The 24,941-nt window shown below is 36.5% G+C and overlaps 1 protein-coding gene and 3 long non-coding RNA genes across 23 annotated transcripts; 1 reads left to right on the top strand and 3 right to left on the bottom strand.

Annotated features, from left to right (window-relative positions):
- LOC110264074 lies at positions 1,301 to 2,321 on the bottom strand. Of its 2 annotated transcripts, none has more exons than XR_002349808.1 (2): positions 1,733 to 2,321; positions 1,301 to 1,512 (listed from the first exon to the last, which is right to left on the bottom strand). It is a non-coding gene; the product is annotated as an uncharacterized LOC110264074 (long non-coding RNA). The 2 variants fall into 2 exon arrangements; XR_002349807.1 differs by having other exon boundaries at positions 1,301 to 1,492; positions 1,733 to 1,894.
- Positions 12,959 to 24,629, top strand: LOC110263420. The gene is made up of 3 exons (XR_002349052.1): positions 12,959 to 13,041; positions 20,485 to 20,487; positions 24,617 to 24,629. It is a non-coding gene; the product is annotated as an uncharacterized LOC110263420 (long non-coding RNA).
- On the bottom strand, positions 14,046 to 16,870 carry LOC107604703. 19 transcript variants are annotated; one of them, XR_002349047.1, is made up of 6 exons: positions 16,172 to 16,718; positions 15,762 to 15,938; positions 15,402 to 15,660; positions 14,989 to 15,050; positions 14,495 to 14,574; positions 14,046 to 14,410 (listed from the first exon to the last, which is right to left on the bottom strand). XR_002349047.1 is itself a non-coding variant. In XM_021104639.1 (4 exons), exons 1-4 carry the CDS (start codon positions 16,276 to 16,278, stop codon positions 14,310 to 14,312), a joined length of 465 nt encoding a protein of 154 aa, XP_020960298.1. In that variant the 5' UTR covers positions 16,279 to 16,707; the 3' UTR covers positions 14,046 to 14,309. The 19 variants fall into 19 exon arrangements, 1 of the variants encoding a protein (XP_020960298.1); XR_002349034.1 differs by lacking the exon at positions 14,495 to 14,574 and adding an exon at positions 16,836 to 16,870 and having other exon boundaries at positions 14,989 to 15,660; positions 16,172 to 16,350; XR_002349043.1 differs by having other exon boundaries at positions 14,989 to 15,660; positions 16,172 to 16,825.
- LOC107648315 lies at positions 17,548 to 18,650 on the bottom strand. The gene is made up of 4 exons (XR_001621862.2): positions 18,226 to 18,650; positions 17,978 to 18,063; positions 17,686 to 17,894; positions 17,548 to 17,599 (listed from the first exon to the last, which is right to left on the bottom strand). It is a non-coding gene; the product is annotated as an uncharacterized LOC107648315 (long non-coding RNA).

Genomic DNA, 24,941 nt, shown 5'->3' with positions numbered 1-24,941 from the left:
TTTTATGTCTTCCAAGTGTTTGATAAAATGCTTGGTTGGATTTTAGTATAGATTTGTTTCTCTTGGCCTAGGTAGAGTAATTAGTGCGCTTGAGTTATCTAATTCCTTTATTGATTGATAATTAGAAGTTGCTAATTGATTTGGATACTGCTAAAGCTAGTCTTTCCCTTGGAAGTTGGCTAGGACTTGTGGAATCAAGTTGATTCATCCACTTGACTTTCCTCCATGGTTAGAGGTTAACTAAGTGGTAGCAATGGATAATTTGTGGTCACAATTGAGGAGGATAACTAGGATAGGACTTCTAGTTCTCATACCATGCCAAGAGCTTTGTTAGTTGTTATACTACAAGAAAAAGGCTCATTTGTAACAAAAAATATTATTACAAAACGTCGAAATTTTGAAACAAAAGTTTTTTGTAACAAAAAAGGGTCCATTGCAGTAAGTCCCGTTACAAAAAGTTTTTGTAACAAAAAATGAAAATGTTACAATTCAATACCATATTTTGTAACAATTTTTTCTGATACAAAAAACCAGAAGCCGTTACAAAAGTGGTAACAAATTTTGATCTTGAAGGTATTTTTCGTGACAGTCAATTTTTTTCCTATCAAAAAATTTTGTTACAAAATGTAACATGATTTTGTAACATTTTTTTTCTTTAGTTACGAAAGCAAATTAATTATTTTGTAACAACTTTTTTTTATTACAAATTACATGCATAATTTACTAAATTATTTTTTAAATTAACTAATATATTAACGATTTTAATAAGCAAGTTTACATGTATATAATATGCAAAAACATACATAAGTCAAACAAGATCCTTTTAGCTAAAATTGTCTTGAAACAAAATAACATTAGCTAGTGAGTATATTGATTAGTTCAACTAAAACATAAAAGTTCTAACATAAAAGTTCAACCAAAAATTAAAAGTTGTAACATAGATTAGTGTCACTATGAATCAAAATATTCTTGAGCTCTCAAAGTAGCATGTGGTCACCATTTCAACACTCCTGTAAATAAGAAAAACCAAAATAAAGAGTTAGGTGCATAGTCAAAAGTTCCTTAAGTTCAAAAAGTTTCTAAATTTTCAAAACAAACAAGTTTGTATTCACTTCTCAACAATTCAAAATGCCAAAACAAGTGACACATGTATGTGTAGAGCACATAATCAAGTAAATATCAATCACAAGTAAGTGGCATAAATTAAAGGGTTTGTTCACCAAGTAACGCGAGATAAATCATAAATGTGATGTAATGACTAGTTTCATGAAACTGCACTAGGCATCACTAGATATTATATGCGAACAGTAGCATGCCTCCAAAAAGTAGAAAAGCAAGCCGGCCCTTAATAGTGTGATACAAATTTACTAAGTCTAAATCCCAGTATATACCTGTGTAGCCCCATCAACCAGGTATATTTGTAACTAATCTGTCATGGGGAAAAAACTGCGGCCTTTAGACTTGCCACTGGTTTGGCAGACTTCATTAGGACCTGCAAGTGATCAATTACATCTTACAAGACCATGAATCAGAATAGTACCTATATATGCATACCGCAAAATGAATCATATCTCAGAGCAGTTTAGAAACAAAACACCAACTTGTAAGTTCTAGACCCTTTGTATTCACTTTTTATATATCTAACAGGCCAGATAGTAACAGCATACTAAAAAAAGGAAGCATTTCTATTACTTATCAACTAACAGGAATATATTATCATCCATTGCTGTACCTCAGACCAAAATGGGACAGCCAACATTCTGTAGTAGAATAAGAAATTATCCATCTGAAACCAGCAGTAAATTAGGTGATAGATGACTTGCACACCGGGCATGATGTTTTTCTATGGAGCCAAGGATCGATACACTGCACATCACATGTTTAGGACAGATTAGCATTTGAGATTGATAGGGTCCATCAGAAAATAGAGGATTTTCACAATCCCTTATTGAAGTACACTATTGGATCTAACCAACTCTGGAGAAAGTTCCCTTCTCCTGAACTACCAAACTGAACAAAAATTATCTAACTAAAACCAACTAAACCCCAGTATTTATATGCAGCAGTTAAGCCTAGAATTTCTGCTCCTAACCTGCTAAACTAGCTTAAAGGAGCTAACCAGCAGCCAACCAGCAACAATTATGAACTAAGTAGTGAAAGCAGTGAAAATTCAGTTTATCTACTCCTTACCTCTCCTCCTATAGACCAATCCAAACATGTTCTTATCAGAGATCTATCAGAAAAATATATAAATAAATAGTTCCATTTGATGTGCTTCTTACATCTTTGTGAAATTTGTGCAAACAGGGAAGATGGCGAATAATTTCACTGTAGGGAAGATGGCAAATAATTTCACAAGGAATAATCAGAAACAAGGTAGGGCTTACCAAAACAGTAGCGGTTTAACGGTTCAAAACGGAGCCAGAGCAACAGGCTAGCCTCTCTCTCTCACCAGCGACAGCGGCTCCGACCAAACTAGCAACGGTGGCTCCGACCACACCGGCGGCGATGGCGGCAGCGACGCACGAAACTCCTCCAACGACGACAACGCGGGGCTTGACGACGACAAACCCTAGTAGCAGCGGCGGCAGGAGTGGCTTCGACAGTAGCACCCAGGCGTGGTGGTGACGCAGCAGACGCTCTCTCCTCCACTGACGCTCGCGCGGCTCTTCCTTCTTCCCTGAACGGTGTCGACGAACAGAGGTGGTGGCTCCTTGGACGACAGCAGCGGCGCGACCAGGGACGAACGCACGACTTCGACGGCGATGGTGGTTGCGACCCCGACGGCGAGATGGCACGGCGAAACCGGAATCAACGCGCGACGATGGATTCTCTTCTCCTCCTGCATTGCGAGCTCTGTCTCTCCCCTTGTCAACGACGGCGGCGCATGAACAGCGGCCGTGGCGCAGCGACTGGATGACGGCAGTAGCACGTCCCCTCTCTCTATCCTCCCTCTGCTCTCTATGCTCTCCCTTTCCTCCTCCCCACTCGGTTCTTCCCACTTCTCTCTTCCCTTTCTTCATTTCTTCTGTATGTGGGTGTATAGGGCTTGGGGGCGGTGGAAAAATATATACACAATTTTTTTTACTCTTAAAGTGTTTAACATTTTGAAAAAAAAATTGTTATAAAATATATTTATATTTTGTCACAAATAATTAACTTGTTACAAACAATATTAAATTTTGTGACAAATTAATTTTTTGTTACAAAACAATTGAAGTTTTTGAAACAAAAAGTTGTTTTGTTACAAAACAATTAGAGTTTTTGAAACAAAAAACAAAATTTGTTACAAAATATTTTGAATTTTTGCAACTTGTTTTTTTTGTTACAAAATATTACAATATTTTGTAACAAAATAAAACAGGTTGTTACAAAATATTATCATGTTTTGCAACAACTTGTAATGTTGTTACAAAACATTATTCTTTTGTAACAATCACATATTATTATTACAAAATACTATTTTTTTGTAACAATTTTAAATTTGATACAAATTTTTTGTTACAAATGTTCCATTTTCTTGTAGTAATTAGTTTATTTCCTTTGCCATTTATATTTCTTGCCTATTATTCCAAAAATCCCAAACAATATCTCATAACCAATAACAAGAACATTTGTTTGCAATTCCTAGGGAGAACGACCCGAGGTTCAATACTTCGGTTTATAGATTTTAGGGGTTTGTTACTTGTGACAAACAAATTTTTGTATGAAAGGATTGTTTGTTGGTTTAGAAACTATATTGCAACGAGACTTCATTTGTGAAATTCTAAACCACACAAAAGTCCAATCATCAAAATGGCGCCGTTGCCGGGGAGTTGCAATGGTGTTATGTTATTAGTTATTGTATATATGTGAATATTGTGAATAGCTTTATTTTGGATTGCTTGTTAGTTTTTGCTAGTTTTAGGACTTTGTTTCGTTATTTCTTGTTAGCTTTTGTCTTTATTTTCTCTTTTCATCATGAATTCTCACTTTGGCTATGAGTGTGATTACAACTATGTTGTAGGCAATGGAAGCTTCAATGAGGATGTGTATCAAGGATGGGACAATCAAAGGTTGGAGGAGCCACATGCACATGATCAATCTTCATGGCAACAACCTCCACCAATACACTATGAAGAAGAGTCATTCTTTGATGCATATCAATCTAATGGCTATGGTGAACTCCCTTGTCACTTTCAAGAACCACCACCATATGCCTATGAGCCATACCCTTAACATAACCCTCAACCATACTCACAAGCCATTTTTCACCAACCACCTTCATATGACCCTCATCCATATCCACCATTACAACAACCATATGAGCCATATGAACCACATATAGAGCCACCACCATCTCAACATCACCACTTCCAAGAGCCACCCCCTCCATATTATTACCAAGATGAATTCTACTTTCCACCACAACCTCCCATGGAAGATTACTCATGTCCATCAATCCAAGAGGCATATGATCCTAATCATATTATCCAAGAGGAACAAGAGTCAAGGGATCGTCTCAAGGAAGCATTGGATCAATTTCAAGCAACCATGGAGTGTGTTGTGCAACAAGTGGAAAGGATGGAAAACATTGAACCACCACAATTCTACCAAGAAGAACCACCTTCCTACTATGAATTCTCCCCCCAAATTGATGAACCCTTCCATTCACCCCAACCCCCAATGGATGATATCCTTGATGTTCCTGTTCAAGGACAAGAGGAGATGAAAAGGGATGTAGAACAATTCACGGCCGCCTTGGATGAGGTGGTAAACCGGTTGGCATCCCAATGCTTAAATACTCAAGGAACTCCCATGGCTACATGTGGAGAATCAAATGAAGAGCATAACATGAAGGAGAGATTGTTGGAGAATAAGGGACATTGCTTTGTATTGGAATAATTGGAGGAAGCTATAATTGTTGAAGAAGAGGAAGAATTGGTTGAAGACTTAGGAGATGCAGAGCCTCCATGGGAACATAGAGTTGAAGAAAACCCCTCCAAAATGATTGAAATTGATGCTAGGGAGGAAAGTACATACCTTCCGAGGTATATTCCATATGAAGACTTGGATGTGATAGAGCAAGAATTGAGTTCCCTTGGTGAGGAAGATCAAGCATCAAGTCTTAATGGTGAAGAATCCTTTGAGTATGAAGAACCTTCTCCCGTTGGATTTGAAAGCGTTGTGGAGGTAAATCTCTCTCATCCTCCCATTTATGATTTGAGTAAGTGAAAAGGCTTAGGTAGTATTGTTGAACAAAGGATTACATTTGAGAAATCTTGTAAAGAGGTGGAAGTCCTTAGAAAAAGGAGGAGGGAAATTGAATACGCTTTGTCAAGACCCTTGGAATCACCTTTGCCTATGTTGTCATCTACACCTTCATTTGAGTGGGTGAAACTCATTTCTATTAGCTTTATTATCCCACTTGAATATGGTTTTCTTGAAACGGATGGCCAACTTAGGATGCTTTGTGGGATGAAGCGTAAAAGAAAGATGTTTCTTGGTTGGCGTTGCAAATCAAGGCTCATTATGGTTGAAGCATCAAACATGAGATATAAAGGTTGGAGTAGTGCTCACCTAGATGGGTCTAGAAGGATTGTTGGTCACTTTATAGAGAATTCACCTTGTTCACCACCTGGTCAGACTAATAATGATGATCAACTTCAAGACGGGTGTGAAAATAAAGTGTGGGATCCCGGATCATAAGATGATGATTAACTTTGGGAGTCCCAAGCTTGTGAAGAACTCCATCAACACTTGGTGCAACAAATAAGAAATCTTGGGGCACAATGGAGAACCAAGCATTGGTGGGAGTTCCAAGATGAATTCAAGCACAAGCCACCTTGAGAGGAGCTCCCCATAAGTCCAACTTAAGGACAATAAAGAAAAGTGATAGGTGGGAGACACCCCACCATGGTAAACTCTTTCCATTCTCTTGTAGATTTGATTAATAAGTGATTTGAGTTACCATTGTAAGTAGTTTTTTTCCTCTTCATGTAGTTTTGTCTTAATATCTTGGTTGTTAGTTGCTTAAAGTGCAAGTTATGTTTGTTTGCACTTGAAATTTTTTGTTAATTTTGCATTTTAGTTGATCTTGAGTTGTAGGTAGTGTTAGGGAGATTTTTAGCTATTTATAGTATTTTTGAAAAAAAAAGAGTCAAGGACGCGTACGCACGCTGTGCGCGTGTGCGTCCATACGCATTATTCAGGCCCATACTTTTTCCAGAGAGCTGGGCCAATCTCGCGCAATAGCTGGGCCAATTGCACAACTGCGTGTACGCGTGCGCGCACTGCGCGCTTACGCGTTGATGTCCTTATTTTGCTTATGCGCGCGCCCGCGCACATGCCACGTGCGCGCCGATTCGCTAAAGTGGTTCCTAGGCCAATGACCCGAGAGTTGTGCCAGCTCTGGGCCAGCATTATGCGTTTGGCCCAACCTCACCCACGCGTGCTCGCACCTGGCGCGTATGCGCCCTTCGGCCAAAATGCACATCGGTGCGTAAGCGTGCATGACGCGTCCGAGCCGGTAAAAAAAAGAGTTTTTTCTCCTCTTCCATTTTATTTTGTTCATCGCATTCGTATACTTCTATTCTTTACATTTCCATTTTGTTTCTATAGCTTGTTTTCAATTTTTTTTCTAAGTCTCTTCCTTCAATAATGGTGTTGCATTTTCTTACTCAATTGTTGAGAATTTCTTGCATTATTTTGGTGCCTCTTGACTTATTTGTGTCAATTTTTATTTGATCTTGATGCTGAATATGCTCTTCATGCTTTGATTTTACTCTTGCATCAAGTGTTAGTTCATATGCCCTTTGCCTATATTGTTTTCTCACTCACATGTTGTAGCTACCATGTAGTAGAAAACCTTACCCTTATTTGGCATTAGTCCCCGCTTATATTCTATTTGCTTTCATATCTTTGTTGTAGGCTTAATTTTCTTTCTTTTTCTTTCCTTTTAGGTTGGCCACCAAGAAGGAGGAAAAGGAAAAGCTTTTAAATGGGGCAACAAATAAGTCATCCACACAACTTTTTGAAGAAGCTCATCAATTGTAGCAACCCATCCACCTTGCTCTTCTTTGCATGCACCGAGGACGGTGCAATCTTCAAGTATGGGGAGGTCGTTCGACCGATCTCCATGGGTAACAATTTCCTTTTTAACACTAATTTTTTATTTTCTTCGTTAGATAGTTGTTGCATTACATGATAGGTTGCATGTTAGTTAGAATTTGTACATATTTTTACCACTTCTTTCCCATTAGGACTACTTGGTTAGGGTGATGATTTCTTTTCCAAGAAAATTTGTTTTTAGGGCACCCTACCAATTTGAAAAACTTTTCATTGAACTTGCTTGAAATAATTTATTTTGGAACATGATTTTTGAGCTAAGAACACAAGCTTGTGAGATTTGAGCCTAATGGTGTGGTTACATCTTATAACCACTTATTTTTCCTTCTTGTGTGCATTATTCTCTTTCTATGATTGTAATCTTTGATTTGTTCGATTCTTTATGTCCATTATTTTGTGTATTCATGCATTTATATGATTGAGGCCATCATTTCAATTAGCTCACTTACCCAAATAGCCTTACATTTTATCTTCCATTGTTAGCCAAATTGAGCCTACAATTAACCCATTTGCTCTTAATTTTAGCACATTACAAGCCTTGAAGCGAAAAATAATAAATGTCCTCTATTTGGATCTTTGATTAGCTTAGGCTAGTGTGTGTGAGTATCGTTTAAATGTGAAAAATCTTGGGACATTGGGGGAATAAAAGGGTAGTTTTGTATTTTGTTGTAAATATTGGGAATTGGGTACATGCTCATGTGTAATGAATGTAAAACCTTATGTATTGATGATCTTGTATATAGAAAGAAAAATGAGAAAAAGAAAAAGAAGAAGAAAAATAATAATATGAAAAAGAAAAGAAAAAAATATATAGAAAAAAAAAGAAACAAAGAAAAAGAAAGAAATAAAAGGGGACAAAATGCCCCAAAGCAAAGCTCAATAAGGGTTAATGCATAAGTGTTGTGAAATGAAAAGGAATACATGAGTATGTAAAAAAGTGAGAAAAAAATGGGTATTTAGGTTAGCTTTGAAATTATATAGGATGTCATAGGTTAGGTGGGAAGTTTAAGCTTATCAAAGATTCAAATTTCAAGCTCATTTGACCAAATATGCATCCTTACCTTGACCCTAGCCCCATTACAACCTAAAGAAAAGACCTCATGATACTTGTATGTATGCATTGAATAAATGTTGATTGTTAGAAGAAGAACAAATCTTAGAAAGCATGATTAGGGGAGAATTGAGAGAATCAACCTTACACACTTGAGTGACTAAGAGTGCAAACACTTTCGGTGAGGGTTCGATGCTCAATTCCTTGATTCCCGGCTTTCATGAGCATTCTTCTTGCAAGTCTACTTGAAATTTATTTTGATATTTAAATTGGTAGGATTCATGAGTCATCATGGGACCTTAGCCCTACTTGTGCATGTATGTCTTGTGTAAGACCCAAAACCTTTGAAAAAGGGCTATCATTAACTAATTTCAAATTCAGTGTTTCTGTAGCTTTAATTTCGGAAATTTCTCTATTAAAGAAAATTAAAGCAAGTTTTGATTTATTGAATTTGAAATAAATTGAGATTATTATCCAATTTTAAAATTATTGGATTATTTTCTATATTCAAATTATAAAGTTGGTAGTTGTGAAATAATAAGGATTTCTATATGACTTGGATTAAATAATTAATATTTTAAATATTAATGCTGCTATTTTGGGAAATAGAGAAATTAATTATATTATTTCTAATTTTTAGATTTGGGCATTTTATTGAAAATAATTTGTAAAATTGATGAGCAAATAATATTTTTCCATATACAATTAGTGTTGGATTTACATTGGGTTTCAATTACTATATTCCCAATTTTATGTGAAATTACCATAATGCCCTTAACCCTAATTTTCAAAATGAAACCATAAAACCTTAGCCTAGTTACCCATTTTCCCCATTAGCAACACACTCTCCCCCCTTTCTCCAATTCGATGCGCAGCAGCAACAATGTTTCCCCTCTCTTCTAACAGCAGCAGCAACACTTCCCCTTTTCTCAAACCAATACACTCAGCAACAATAGCAAATCTTCCCCCCTTCCCCCAACAGATCGCAGCACGCACAGCTTCCTATTTCCATGAAAGAAAGGAACTGAGGCAGAGAAGGAGATGGAGATTGAGTTACGGCTGAGGAGAGGTGGAAGGAAGCTCACCGCGTTGCCGTCGCCTCGCCGCCGCGCCAACGCATCTTACCGTCACCGCCGTTGCTAGCCGAAGGGAGAAGGAGGATTTGTTCGCGCCGTCACCACGCGGTTGCTAAGCCGTGTAGTCGCTGACATTGCCAACCGATCCTTGGAGCCTGAGCTGCGCCTCTGTCACCGAACCAGAGGAGCTCATCCTTGCTGAGTCGCCGCCATCATGCCTCTACCGGCGAGCACGAAGAGAGAGGGAGATGGGAGTTTGCACAGCAGAGAGAGGCAGAGCACGACAGGGGAGACCATCGCCGCCTGGGTCGCCGTCACCGGGCCTCCTTGCCGTCGCAAGTCCTGCTTGTTCTGTCACCGGGAAACTCGTCGCTATTGGGGTCTCACCGCTGCCGTTCCTATTGTGGCTCGTGTCGGGCCGGAAAGCCACCATCGCGGGTTGAGGCTGATCCTTTTGCTGCCGTTTCATTGTTGCTGCGGCTGAGTTGCGGCCCTTGGATCTAACCGGAGAGGAAGGTGGTGATGATGGTGGATGTTGGTGCTGGGTTAGCGCCGCTACTACTGCTGGCCGTTCAGAGCTGCTCCGCCGTCTCTGCCGTCGGAGAATACAACTTAGTCGCCGAAAAACTCTGTCGGTAAAGATTTAAATTGAGGTTTCTGCCTTTTTGGATTTCGAGAAAGTTTAACGCTGCGTGATTTTTATAGTGACCCACCGGAGCTTCTGGCCGTCGCCGAAGCTGTTGCCGGGCCTGTTCGAAATTGCAGCTGCTTCGTTTCGCTAGTTCAGTAAGTAATTTATGTTTCAAGAAGCCTCGCGTTAGTATTTGTATGTGTTTGGTTAATGAATATGAGTTTTGGTAACGTAGGGTCGAGTCCTGATTATTATATGTTGCGAATAGTGTTGCTATGGTTATTGCGAAAGTGGCTGGGAGCTGAGGTTTTGGTTGCCGTCAGTTCGAGTTGAGGCGGAAATGGACTTTGTGAGGCATTTGGGTTATGGAATTGCATTTTGAGGTAGGGGCGCTTTCTGAAAACTATATTTTATATTGAAATTATTACATATGGATACTGATGTGAGACAATGTGTATTTGGTGGTTGTAGCAGCCTTATGTATTATTTGATTGTCTCGAGTGATTATGAATGTTTGTTTGGCTGAATTGTTGTGTGGTTTTATGAAACGAAATGCTTTTGAAGTTGATTCTTTTAAAGCCTTAAGATTGAGTTTAATCTGTTGGGAATTGATTTGAGTTGAGTTGATTTTCTTGAGAATGTGAAAAAGAGAATACACTCTTGAATTCAGCCTGGCTTGCTTTAAATGATCTGGTTATTGATTAATGATTGTTACTGAACCGTTTCTTTGAAACTTTAGAAATGAGTTTATTCGGCTGATAATGATTTGATTTTTGAAAAGGTTTCCTTGAAATATGGTATTGAGATTGACTGTTGGATTTTGGCTTGCCTTTAAATTGATTTTGGATTTTGGGCTGTTGGAAAAGGATTGTGGAATGGTTTTGTTGGGACCCGGACCGGGTGGTAAAGTCCAAGTTTTAGGGGAGATGCTGCCGAAATTTCTATAAAATCCGAGTCTTTATTGAAATGTTGTCTGGGAAAAATGATGAGCTGAAGGCTTCTACTATTTTAGTTGAATTATCAAGAAAAGGATTATTCATGCTTTTGAAATGAATTATTAAAGAGGAAATTGTGATTTAGTCTTGCTTCTTAAGAAAGGCATTGTATCTCTTTCAGGAGAAAGTCATTTAGATGAAACTTATGTTTTAAAGCTGTTTTAAATGTGACAAGGGCAATGCCTTTGAATTTGACTTGAGGGTTTCAATTAGAGGAGTTTCAATGACGTTGAAAGAACCTGAATGTCTATTGACAAGTTTCATTTTGAAATGTTTTGATAAAGGTTTTAAGTACTCTTTGAACTCTGAATTCTTGCAAGACTAAAACAATTTTGAACAGTTGAAACGTTCTAGAATTTATCATGGGGGTTGAAGTTAGTTTTGCCTAAGTAAAGGAAACGGCTTGAAAGAAGTAAATGATTACGTGACTCGGTTTGGTTTAGATCCTATTTTGTTACTCAAATCGGAAAGCCAAGGTTTTAATGATTTTAAATGAATTTGGCGAAATGAGTTATGTTATTCTCCCCTAAAGACTTGGGACTCTGCCGAGAAACTTTGTTATAAAATTTCATTATTGGATGGATGATTTTGAATGTTCCAAAATGAATCTTTAACTTTCCATGGTTATGGAAGTTTTGAAAAGAGGATGCCGAGAGTGGCATGGTTTTAAAAGGGGAATTTACCTTGAGTAAAAGTGGCTTATGAGCTTGAGATGATTTGAGAAATGAGATCTTTAAAGCCAAGGCTGAAAAGAGTTGAAACTTGATTTCAAAGTGAAATGATTTGGGAAAAAGTGATTTATGGCTTAAATGCCGATTTTATGAATTGATGATGTTAAATGTGGAAGTGCTGTTTTGTTGTGAGCCGGGATGGCTGTGTATGATTATAAATATTGGTTGGTTTTGGATTGAACCGTGAGCCAAAATGGCTGTGTATGATATGAATATTGGCTGGTTCTGGACTGAACCGTGAGCCGGATGGCTGAGATGGATGTTGATCCATGGATGAGGTTGAATGCATGTATATGCTGAATCATTGATAAATGTGAATGTTGCACTTCCACTATCGGAGATAAGAGTTTCCCTGGGAGAAAGCAGTGGCTAGCCACCACGTACTCCAGGTTGAGACTCGAAGCTCTTTTGAGCCTATGTCGTCAGGGTGGCCGGGCACTGTGAAAGCCCCGGATGAGCTCACCCCCATAAATATTCACCAGTGAGGGTGATGGATATGGATCATGATTATGATCAAGTTTATATTGAGTATAACTCGAGTTGGGGAGACACGACAGAGGGACAGTCCAATGGTTAGCTACCAGGACTTGTCGGGTTGGCTCTATAACCGACATATGATATCATCAGCCACTAGGAACAAGCATGTATCATATGCATTTATGTGACATTGTTTGGGTGTGCATATTGTACTTGGTTTGCCTTTGTGACTATTTGAGATTATCTGCTACTTGCTCTACTTGCTGTAACTGTTTGTTTGTGCTTGAACCTCCTATCTGTGTTTGCAACTGGGACTCTGTTGGATTGTGGTGATTGGTTATTGTTGGATTGTTTGGGCCTAGGGCCGTGGTTGAAATGAGATGGACCGATGGTTGGTTTCGGTTTTGTGGTTATGGTTTGGAAATGTATGAAAGGCTAATTTGGTTTAGCATAGATAAACCTTTTGAAAGACTTTTGAATATTGTTTTAAATGAACAGTTTTCTCTTTCAGAAAAGGATTTCAGATTTCTCTTTTATTGTAAACCTTTGTTTTTAAAAAGGGGCATAAGATGGTTATTAATCACTGGTACGGTTTATCTTCACGTATCCTATTATAGTAATTCCCAAAAACCCTATACTGAGAACCCTTTCGAGGATGATGTTCTCACCCCCCTACATTTTTCCCCTTTCAGGATATGGGCGCAGAAGTCATGAGAAGTTTATTTAGTTGTTGTTGAAATACTCTGTATTGCTTTAGATTATTATTTTTTGTACCCTCGCCTTTATCTTGAGATATTCTGTAAGAGGGATAGGAATTGTATTGTCTAATGCTTGTAATATTATATATATATATGTGTGTGTGTGTGTGTGTGTGTGTGTGTGTGTGTGTGTGTGTGTGTGTGTGTGTGGATGTACTCTTTATGAGCTTTTGTAAGTTGTATGGTATTCGATGAATGTACGTTATCGAATGAAAGTATTCTTTTTGGATCGGCATTGCGGTTTAAAGTTTTAAACAGGCTCATATTTTAGTATTAAATAGTATAAGAGTCATCGTAATGTCCGAGCTATCACAGTTGCGCAGCCGGAAGCGTGAGCTTTGGTAGTTAGGGTGTTACATCTTGGAGGATTGATTTATTTTTAATCAAGTAGGTAGAATCATTTTGCATTTAGTTGCATTCATATAGATAGTTGCATATAGGTAGGGTGCATTTAGTTAGATCTCATTGAATAAATGTTGATATCCTTTGCTTTCTCTTGGTTTAAGCATGAGGACATGCTTGGTTTAAGTGTGGGGATGTTGATAAACCCCATATTTAGAGTTTATCTTGTGTTGAATTTAGAGGGTTTTGTCAACCTTTCTCCCATTTATCCAATGAAATAGCATGATTTTACACTACAAGAAAAATAACTTTTAGCGGCCATTTATTTTGCTTTTAGCGGCAATAAAAATAGCCGTTAATACATTTATCGGCAATTAGACATTAGCCGTCTTATACTTTGCCGCTAAAAGGTTTTAGCGGCAATTATAACATTTGCCGGTAAAGACCTTTTTAATGGCCGCAAAAAATAAATAACTTTTAGCGGCCATTTTCTTGGCAATTTATATAGCCACCAAAAGTAATTCTTAAAATGCAATGTTATTCGTTTTTAGCGGCCATTACTATTGCCGCCAAAACTCATTTTACCGGCAATTTATATGGCTACTAAAAATAATTCAAAATTGTAATGTTATTCACATTTACCGGCCATTACTATTGCCGCTAAAATCTTAAGACTTTTTTTTAGTTATATTATACTCATTTTCTTATAAGCACGAACTATTTTTTCCTAGAATCTCAATTATTTTTGCCAATAATTATTATTGTTATGCATAATATAAATATACTGAAATTAATTACTACAAAATGAGATATTTCATTAAACTCAAAATATTGATACACAAATTTATCTTGAAAATAATAAATCATGTTACAAATCTAAAAAACAAAAAATGCTACAAGTCTATAACTATGTTACATCAATGTAGCAATACAAGTATTAACAATGATCTAAAGTTGTACCTTTAAAAGTAGCCTAGCTTTCGTTTTTAGTAATTGATCTAAGAATTTAAAAGTAAATGAGGAAGAAAAATCATGAATCATGAATATACTAAAGAATCTAAAACTATAAACTTTTGGCTACTTTTCAAGGAATTGATAGCTTGGCAATGTTTTTTGCCTTGACACTAATGACACGGTTCTCCTAGCTTTGAAGTTGGTCTTTGCTCTTGCTTTGAAAAGTTCGAAACCTGTAGCCACGAGGGTCCCTTAATCTTTCTTTTAACCAGAAAAAGCTCCAGAGCACTGCACATAAAGAGACAGCTACCTTGCTAAAACTAAATAATAATTGTTCAGTATATGGACATTATTAACATTACACTTCCTTACCAGGAGCCATACTAAAGCATGAAACATTCAGGTTCAGAAGACATTTTTCTAACTCAGTTCTTTAAACCAGATACTGCATCCTAAAATTTTCAAAAACAATAAAAAACGATAAGACAAAATGTATTAGCTCTATGCTGAGAGAATAAATAGGAAAAAAGTCAATATAAATAAAAATGAACAACTCATGACTACAACTATTCAAGTTTCAAAGTTTTCACATGATCCTGATCTAAGCCATTTAAATAAAATTCATAAACACGCATCATATTGATAAGTTCTGAATACTACAAACACATTGATGTGCCTATGATAAAATCTAGCATGCATTTTGGTGTTTTGTACATGCTAAATTGTAATCAATATATACAAGTTTAGATAGTAACACATCAATGTAGTCCTCTTTACAATTTTAAGACAATAGAACATGAACAGTACAATACAAACACTGGTTGCATATACAATTAGAATTAAATCTTAAGAGAACAGAGGAGTACCAATTCTTTGGCAGGTTTGATATGGCGCACGACGGTGCAAAAGAAGAAGGTAGTGGTGGCCCCTGTGAGAAGAACACTAGAAGATATTATAATCAAGCTTGTAGTAATTAGTTTAAAAATTCTAATTAAATTTTCAAACACAGTACTTAAATGTTTTGTTACTTTGAACCAAAGTAAATTTCCTAGAAGTACCATACTACTGCAGCTTATAGCATGGCAAAGATTTTCAACCTACTAAAATACTACTACTAGCAATAAACAAATCTTGGGGCATGGCACCACTCTTGATTTCTTGGATATCCACAACAGTCAATGCCCCTTTTCAAGAAAAAAAATAAAATACTTAAGAGGTGGAGGGAACATGAACTACAAATAACCGCTTTCAGTAGATGATCTACAAAAAAATAAAATACTTGTGCATCAGCAAGGCATCTGAAATTCAATTTTAGTAGATGATCTGTTCACTGAGCTTTGTTTCCTACTGGACCAAGTCATAGGATTAGATCCCAAAAGCTGTTAAAACATTTGACAAACAAACAAGACTTATAGAAAGATCATATCTCACTGAATAAAAAAAAAGTGAAGAGTGAAAAGAGCTGATGAACTTAACTTGCAGCCTATGGCATGGGCTTCATAAAATAAAATAAACCACTCCATCACAAGCTAAAAAAGCTAGAACATAAATGGATACTAATAAAAAGTAAAATAGTACCAAAAAGAGAGCTTTTTTATATTTAAATTTATTTGGGCATGCAGCATTATGTTGTATTCACCTGGAGGAAATTTCCAAGAAGTGGTGGCAGCATAGGGAAAACTGTGGAATGAGGTGGTTGATGTTGTTGTTGTTGAGTTGAATAAGCATAATCATAAAAGGAGTACGGATATGGCACTGTTCTTTGGTTCCTGCATTGCAGGTTCTAAGATATGGAATAGTTTCTCTCATTCTAGTTCTGTGTTATTTGCATTGTAGGAATAGAGAATCCACACCAAAGCGAATTTCAAAAAAGCAAAAGTAGTTGCTTCAGAACAAGGAAAAAGCTAAGAAAAAGCAAAACATAGATAGATAGATAATCGAATAAGCAAATTCCAATCACACTCCTTTTTTACTTATTTGAAAAAGTCTGATATTATTTCGAGACAAAATGTGAAAAGAGAAAAAAAAAAGAAGGTAAGGTAAGGTTACCTTTTTAGGGAGAAGTTACTGTATCCGAAGAGAATCAGATTCTTTTCCAATGGATTGTGAACATGGATGATAGTTTTGATTATGATTATTATTGTTATTAACATCATTCACTTCTTCAACACATCCATCATCATGTTCCTCAAAAGATTGGTTCCTATGGTGGCTTGATGAAATCCTACCTGCCAAAAACACAAAACAAAATAACTGATTTATAATAATTTAATGAACATTGCTTTGGCCTTGTTATTATTGTTCCTTTTTTGTTTAATGTGATTTCATGAAAATGCCATTAGAAGAAGATTTAAAAGGACATATGGGTTGTCAGTGTTGCTACTCAAATTTGGCATCAACTAAATGCAAAAAGGAAGATACAATAAATGAGGAATAAACAATAATGTAGTTTCGCAGAGATTTTCCAAAGTTATGCATATATGAGAGATCATAGCCTTTTCTTTCAGAACTTAAAAAACATGCCAAGAGAGAAACAACGATGGATACTCTTTGCTTTCAATGCACCCAACTTGTTGTACCAACATTTATATTTATTATTTTTATTTTATGCATATCACAACAATGAAAATAAAAGAAAGAAAAATCTCATTGTTTTGTTGATGATTATGTGCTTTGATTTGAAGTAAAAGTCAAAGAAGATTTTTATTAGTACCTTGTCTTCCCAAGTCATCCCTCATGCTTCTGTACATCTGGTTTTGAAGAAAAAACAGAGAGAGAATGAATATCATGAAATTTTGACCATATATATATAATTCATGTACCACAATGAGTTGTCGCCTCAATAGTCATCACTAGCTTGATAAAAGTAAGAAACAAAATGGTAAGGCAAAACAACACCACCCCATAAAAAAAGCAAGCAGAGGATTAAGAAACAGGGCCATAAGAAAAGCATAAGAGTGATAGCGAGAAGACAAGAGAACAAAGCCGGAGACAAACATCATTGATAGGAACTAGGAAGAAAAGCGAGAAGCTGTGGCTAGTCCGAGGTGCTCGAGGCAGAGAGCACTTCAAAAGGAATTCAATAGCATAAGAAACCAAAAACAGCATCTTTTGTGAGAATCAAGTTTAAAACTGTAGGTATTCAATAGCAACTAGACATCCACACTACATGCCACACTGAATGTTACCTTTGTAGTACAGCTCCATCTAAAGGATCATCAAATGTTAAGAGGATTGAGTAGAATGAACTTTAGTTCTTATCGCTAAGCTTAGTTCGTCCATACAGATTAATTGATACAACTATAAGAATAAAATTTCATATGATCCTAATTTACCTTCAAATCATCTTAAATGTTGAGAATTAGGCAGATCATTTCTAAATGTCACAGTAGAAAGAAAATAATAAATAGCAAAGAGATGTCGCCATATCTTGTATTCTGGATTATCTCGAGTGGGAAGGAGCTCCATACCAAAAGCCTAAATAGCATGCAACCACAAAGATCTCTTCAAAATGGGCACAGGATACCAAAATAGTAGAGACATATAATAGCATCGACTTTTACCTTCTCATAAAATTCTATGGAACCCTTAAGATCACCGACTCGAAGCATCACTTAGCACAAGGGCTTGGGAGTAGGGCCTCTTTCCAAAAGTTCAAATTTGTAGCCATCAGGATCTTCAATGAATGTAATGACCGTGCTGCCTCCCTTGACAGGACCAGGCTCTGTAGTTATCTTGCCACCCTTCACTCTTATTAGTTCCACTGTGAAAACTGTAATGAAGACCAAAAAGTGAATTATAGATCATAGAAGCAACATTGGTAGAACTCAAAACTGTGCAATTTGTTAATATTACCTCTTCGGATTGAAGATCCATGAATTCAATGCTGAAACTATCTTCCCTCTTAAGTCTAACTCCAATGTGCCCTAAGTCGCTAGCAACTACAAATTTAAAATCCTATGATATTTGCAGAATTAACACAAGTATTCACAAAATTAAAAGCGAAACATCATCAGTAGCATCTTCAAATTCGAAAGCAACAATACTTGAAATTGCTGATAAATAAAATTGAGCTAGAAAGAGAGAGAGGAGAATCGGTGAACCTTGTTGCAAACAGCGGCGGAGTTTAAGAAGAGTGAAGGTATGCAGAGAGGGAGAAGCTTGGAGAGTAAGGGCTCAAGCTTGGAATCGTCGTAGATAGCCAAACGAGTGAGCATCTGATCAAGAACCTCCTCAACCTCCGCGTTGGCTTTCCTGCCACCATTAACGATGCTTTAAGATAGGAACCGAACCTAGCAATTGAGATCTGAGACACGAACGAGCAAGAATAGCGATGTTGATCTGAGGGGAGAGGATGAAAACATGAAAAACGATCAATTTGAATGAGTGTGAATCAGTGAAGGATGATAGACGGTCGTCGGCAATGGTAAGACCTGCGGCGGTGGTCAGCGGCGGTGGGAAAAGCTTGAGGAGTTTCTCCTTAGGTTACTTGATTTAGGAAAGACAGTTTGTGAGTCAGCTGAATTAAGAAGACGAGATTAAAAATATATAATAATGAAGTAGCGGCAATATTAATAATTGCCACCATTAATTTAAAGAAAGTATGATTAAAAGTATAAAAAGATAATTATTTAGTGGCAATAATAATAATTGCCATTATAACATACAGCAATAACGGCAAATATATAATTGACACAAAAAGATATCTTAAATAAAAGAAATAGTGGCTATTGTATTATGGCCGGTAAAAATTTGTCGCTAACATTAATTTTTCTTGTAGTGTTATAAATTCTCCTTTAATTGTGCTTAAGAGTGAAAATATGCTTTTTAGGTCCTTAATTGTTTAATCTTGATTTACCTTTGATTCCATTAGATGCCTTGATATGTTTGTTAAGTGATTTAAGGCATAGGAGGCAAAGATTGGATCAAGGGAATGAATGAAAAGCATGTAAAAATGGAGAACTCATGAAGAAATGAAGGAATCGCAAAAGCTGTCAAGCTGACCTCTTTGCACTTAATCGGCCATAACTTGAGCTACAGAGATCTAAATGATGCGGTTTCAGTTGCGTTGGAAAGCTAACATCCGGGGCTTTAAAATGATATAAGATTTGCTATAGTTGCTATACGTATGGTAATGCATATGCGCACTATACGCGCACGCATTATTGCTGCAATATGATCCACTTAAAGCAATACGTGGCCAGCGAATTCTAAAGCCTTGTGGGCCCAATCCAACTCATTTCTGATACTATTTAAGCCAAGAATTGAAGGAGAATCAACATACTTTACATACTTTCACACATTAGTTTAATTTAGATTAGTTTTAGAGAGAGAAGCTCTCTCTTCTCTCTAGAATTAGGAGTAGGTTAGATCTAGATTAGGAACTCTTAGATCTAGTTTAATTTCATACTTTGATTTACTTTTCTCTTTGCAATTCTTCTTCTTCTACCTCTCCTCTCACTAGTTTAGCATTTAATTCATGTGATTTTCTACTTTTATGTTCATGTACTTTTGTTTCTTCTATTTTCATTTCAATGCAATTTATGTTCTCATGTTCCTTTATTGTTCATTTGATTTGTTGTTGTTTGATTTCTTGCAATTGAGTAGTGTAGATTTAATTTCCTTGCACTTTTTACTATGCTTTCCTTTTATGCCTTCCAAGTGTTTGATAAAATGCTTGGTTGGATTTTAGTATAGATTTTGTTCCTCTTGGCCTAGGTAGAGTAATTAGTGACGTTTGGGTTATCTAATTCCTTTGTTGATTGATAATTAGAAGTTGCTAATTGATTTGGATACCACTAAAGCTAGTCTTTCTCTTGGGAGTTGGCTAGGACTTGTGGAATCAAGTTGATTCATCCACTTGACTTTCCTCCATGGTTAGAGGTTAACTAAGTGGTAGCAATGGATAATTTGTGGTCACAATTGAGGAGGATAACTAGGATAGGACTTCTAGTTCTCATACCTTGCCAAGAGCTTTGTTAGTTGTTAGTTTATTTCCTTTGCCATTTATATTTCTTGCCTATTATTCCAAAAACCCCAAACAATATCTCATAACCAATAACAAGAACATTTGTTTGCGATTCCTAGGGAGAACGACCCGAGATTCAATACTTCGGTTTATAGATTTTAGGGGTTTATTACTTGTGACAAACAAATTTTTGTATGAAAGGATTGTTTGTTGGTTTAGAAACTATATTGCAACGAGACTTCATTTGTGAAATTCTAAACCACACAAAAGTCCAATCATCAGTGGGAGACACCCCACCATGGTAATATCTTTTCATTTTCTCTTTTTGTACTTATTGGTAATTAGTTTAAATTCATATTTTTGGTTGATTTGTTGAGTATAATTGATAGTTTAGTATGTTAAATAAGGTTTTATAGTGTTTTGGTAGCTGTTTGGGGGTTTGGAATGCTTGGATTGGTGCAAAAACATAGAAAAAAAATTTGGAAAACAGAGCAACATCCGCGCGTACGCGCACTGCGCGCGTACGCGTGCATCAAGCATTTTCGCCTACCCACGCGGACGCACCATGTACGCGTATGCGTGGATTGAGAAATTCCACCCACAAGCCAAAAACCCGAGATTTGTGCGAACGTTGCGCGCGCATTGTGCCTTTCGCACAAACCAACTCGCACGTACACGCACATGACACGTACGCGCCACTCTCGAAATAAGCCATCGACGCGGATGCGCCATGTGCGCGTACGCATCGCCTCCATTGCACCACCATCCGCGCGCGCGCCATGCGCGCGTACGCGCGGATGTCTGATGAGTGGATAATTTATACGCTTTTTGGCATCGTTTTTACATAGTTTTTAGTATAATTTAATTAGTTTTTAGTATATTTTTATTAGTTTTTAATTAAAAATCACATTTCTGGACTTTACTATGAGTTTGTGTGTTTTTTTGTGAATTTAGGTAATTTCTGGCTGAAATTGAGGGACCTGAGCAAAAATCAGATTCAGAGGTTGAAGAAGGACTGCAGATGCTGTTGGATTCTGACCTCCCTGTACTCAAAGTGGATTTTCTGGAGCTACATAACTCCAAATGGTGCGCTCTCAATTGCGTTGGAAAGTAGACATCCAGGGCTTTCTAGAAATATATAATAGTCCATACTTTGATTAAGGATAGATGACATAAACTGGCGTTGAACGAAAGTTTCATGCTGCATTCTGGAGTCAAATGCCAGAAACAGGTTGCAAAGTGGAGTTAAACGCCAGAAACAGGTTACAAACTGGCGTTCAACTCCAAGAAAGACCTCTACACATATAAAGCTCAATTCTCAACCCAAGCACACACCAAGTGGGCCCCGGAAGTGGATTTCTACATCATTTACTCATTTATGTAAACCCTAGTAACTAGTTTAGTATAAATAGGACTTTTTACTATCTTTGTAAGGAATCTTTGATTAGTTTTTATGCTATCTTAGACTTTCATGGGGGCTGGCCATTCGGCCATGCCTGGACCATTATCACTTATGTATTTTCAAACAGTAGAGTTTCTATACACCATAGATTAAGGTGTGGAGCTCTGCTGTTCCTCATGAATTAATACAAAGTACTACTGTTTTTCTATTCAATTCAAGCTTATTCCTATTCTAAGATATCCATTCGCACCCAAGAACATGATGAATGTGATGATTATGTGACGCTCATCATCATTCTCACTTATGAACGCGTGCCTGACAAACACTTCCGTTCTACATGCAAACAGGCTAGAATGAATATCTCTTAGATATCTAATACAGGGGACCGAGTCCGAGATATTAGAATCTTTGTGGTATAAGTTAGAACCCATGGATAGCCATTCTTGAGATCCGGAAAGTCTAAACCTTGTCTGTGGTATTCCGAGTAGGATCTGGGAAGGGATGGCTGTGACGAGCTTCAAACTCGCGAGTGCTGGGCGTAGTGACAGACACAAAAGGATAGTAAATCCTATTCCAGTATGATCGAGAACCGAAAGATGATTAGCCATGCAGTGACAGCACATTGGACCATTTTCACAGAGAGGATGGGATGTAGCCATTGACAACGGTGATGCCCTACATAAAGCTTGCCATGGAAAGGAGCAGGACTGATTGGATGTAGACAGCAGGAAAGCAGAGGTAAAACTCTATATCCATTTGAATCCGCCTGACTGAGATTTACAAGGTGACCATAGCTTGCTTCAAGCCGACAATCTCCGTGGGATCGACCCTTACTCACGTAAGGTTTATTACTTAGACGACCCAGTGCACTTGCTGGTCAGTTGTGCGAAGTTGTGACAAAGAATTAAGATTATGAACGTGCGTATAAAGTTTTCAGCGCCGTTACCAAGGAATGGAACCGTCACGATTTCTACGCACCAAGTTTTTGGCGCCGTTGCCGGGGATTGTTCGAGTTTGGACAATTGACGGTTCATCTTGTTGCTCAGATTAGGTAATTTTATTTTAATTTTAAGCGTTTTATTCCCTATTTTCGAAAAATACAAAAAAAAAAAATTTCCTTTTTCATTTTTCCCAATTAATTTTCGAAAAATACAAAATTTTTTTACAAAATCATAAAATCAAAAATATTTTTTGTATTTCTTGCTTGAGTCTAGAGTCAACTTTTAAGTTTGGTGTCAATTGCATCTTTTTAATTTTCGAAAAATTATTTTCAAAAATTTCATGCATTGCATTCTTCATGATCTTCAAGTTGTTCTTGGCCAGTCTTCTTGTTTGATCTTCATATTTTCTTGTTTTGTGTCTTTTCTTGTTTTTCATATGCATTTTCAATTTGTTAATGTCTAAAGAATAAAAATTTTTAAGTTTGGTGTCTTGCATGTTTTCTTTTCTTGAAAATTTTTCAAAAATAAGTTCTTGGTGTTCATCATGACATTTAAAGTGTTCTTGGTGTTCATCTTGACATTCATAGTGTTCTTGCATGCATCACATGTTTTGATCCAAAATTTTCATGCATTGAGTCTTTTTGATGTTTTTCTCTTTCTTATTAAAATTCAAAAATAAAAAAAATATCTTTCCCTTTTTCACTCATAAATTTTCGAAAATTTGAGTTGACTTTTTCAAAACTTTTTAAAATTTAGTTGTTTCTTATGAGTCAAATCAAATTTTCAATTTAAAAATCTTATCTTTTTCAAATCTTTTTCAAAAATCAAATCTTTTTCATTTTTCTTTCATAATTTTCGAAAATTCCAAAATGATTTTCAAAAATCTTTTTCTTATTTTGTTTCATAATTTCAAATCTTTACTAACAATTAATGTGATTGATTCAAAAAAATATTAAGTTTATTACTTGCCTAATAAGAAAGGTTCAATCTTTAAACTCTAGAATCATATCTTTTTAGTTTCTTGTTAGTCAAGTAATCAACTTTAATTTTCAAAATCAAATCTTTTTAAATTTCTTTTTCAAATATTTTTCAAATTAAGTTTCAATCACATCTTTTTCAAAATCAATTTCAAAATCTTTTCTAACTTCTTACCTTTTTAAAATTGATTTTCAAATTTTTTTAATCAATCCTATCTTTTTGTTTCAATCATATCTTTTTCAAAACTACCTAACTAATTCTCTCTCTCTAATTTTCAAAAATCCCTTCCCCCTTTTTCAAATTTCTTTTTTTATTAACTAATTATTTTAATTTTTAATTTAATTTGATTTCAATTTTAATTCTCAAAATTTAACTTTAAATTTTAATTTTAATTTAAGTAATTTTCGAAATTTCCTCTCTCTCATCTCCTTCTAATTATTTATTTATTTATTTATTTACTAACACTCCTCTTCATCTAAGAATTCGAACCTACTCCTCACCCTTGTGTTTGGATTCTCCATCTTCTATTCATATCTTCTTCTACTCATATAAAGGAATCTCTATACTGTGACATAGAGGATTCCATATTTTCTTTTCTGTTTTCTTCTTTTTCATATGAGCAGGAACAAGGATAAGAACATTCTTGTTGAAGCTGATCCTGAACCTGAAAGGACTCTGAAGAGGAAGCTAAGGGAAGCTAAAGCACAACTCTCTGGAGAAAATCTGACAGAAATTTTCGAAAAAGAAGAAAACATGGCCGAAAATAATAACAATGCAAGGAAGATGCTTGGTGACTTTACTGCACCAAATTCCAATTTACATGGAAGAAGCATCTCAATTCCTGCCATTGGAGCAAACAACTTTGAGTTTAAACCTCAATTAGTTTCTCTGATGCAACAGAACTGCAAGTTTCATGGACTTCCATCTAAAGATCCTTTTTCAGTTCTTAACTGAATTCTTGCAGAGCTGTGATACTGTTAAGACCAATGGGGTTGATCCCGAGGTCTACAGGCTTATGCTTTTCCCGTTTGCTGTAAGAGACAGAGCTAGAGTATGGTTGGACTCTCAACCTAAAGACAACTTGAACTCTTGGGATAAGCTGGTCACGACTTTCTTAGCCAAGTTCTTTCCTCCTCAAAAGCTTAGCAAGCTTAGAGTGGATGTTCAAACCTTCAGACAGAAAGAAGGGGAATCCCTCTATGAAGCTTGGGAGAGATACAAGGAACTGACCAAAAAGTGTCCTTCTGACATGCTTTCAGAATGGACCATCCTGGATATATTCTATGATTGTCTGTCTGAATTATCAAAGATGTCATTGGACCATTCTGCAAGTGGATCCATTCACCTAAAGAAAACTCCTGTAGAAGCTCAAGAACTCATTGACATGGTTGCAAATAACCAGTTCATGTACACTTCTGAAAGGAATCCTGTGAATAATGGGACGCCTATGAGGAAGGGAGTTCTTGAAATTGATACTCTGAATGCCATATTGGCTCAGAATAAAATATTGACTCAGCAAGTCAATATGAC

This window comes from Arachis ipaensis, chromosome B06 (genome assembly GCF_000816755.2).
Source record: "Arachis ipaensis cultivar K30076 chromosome B06, Araip1.1, whole genome shotgun sequence".
Lineage (NCBI taxonomy): Eukaryota > Viridiplantae > Streptophyta > Magnoliopsida > Fabales > Fabaceae > Arachis > Arachis ipaensis.
Note: the sequence above shows the minus strand (reverse complement) of the source record. Positions and strands in the feature narration are given on the sequence as shown.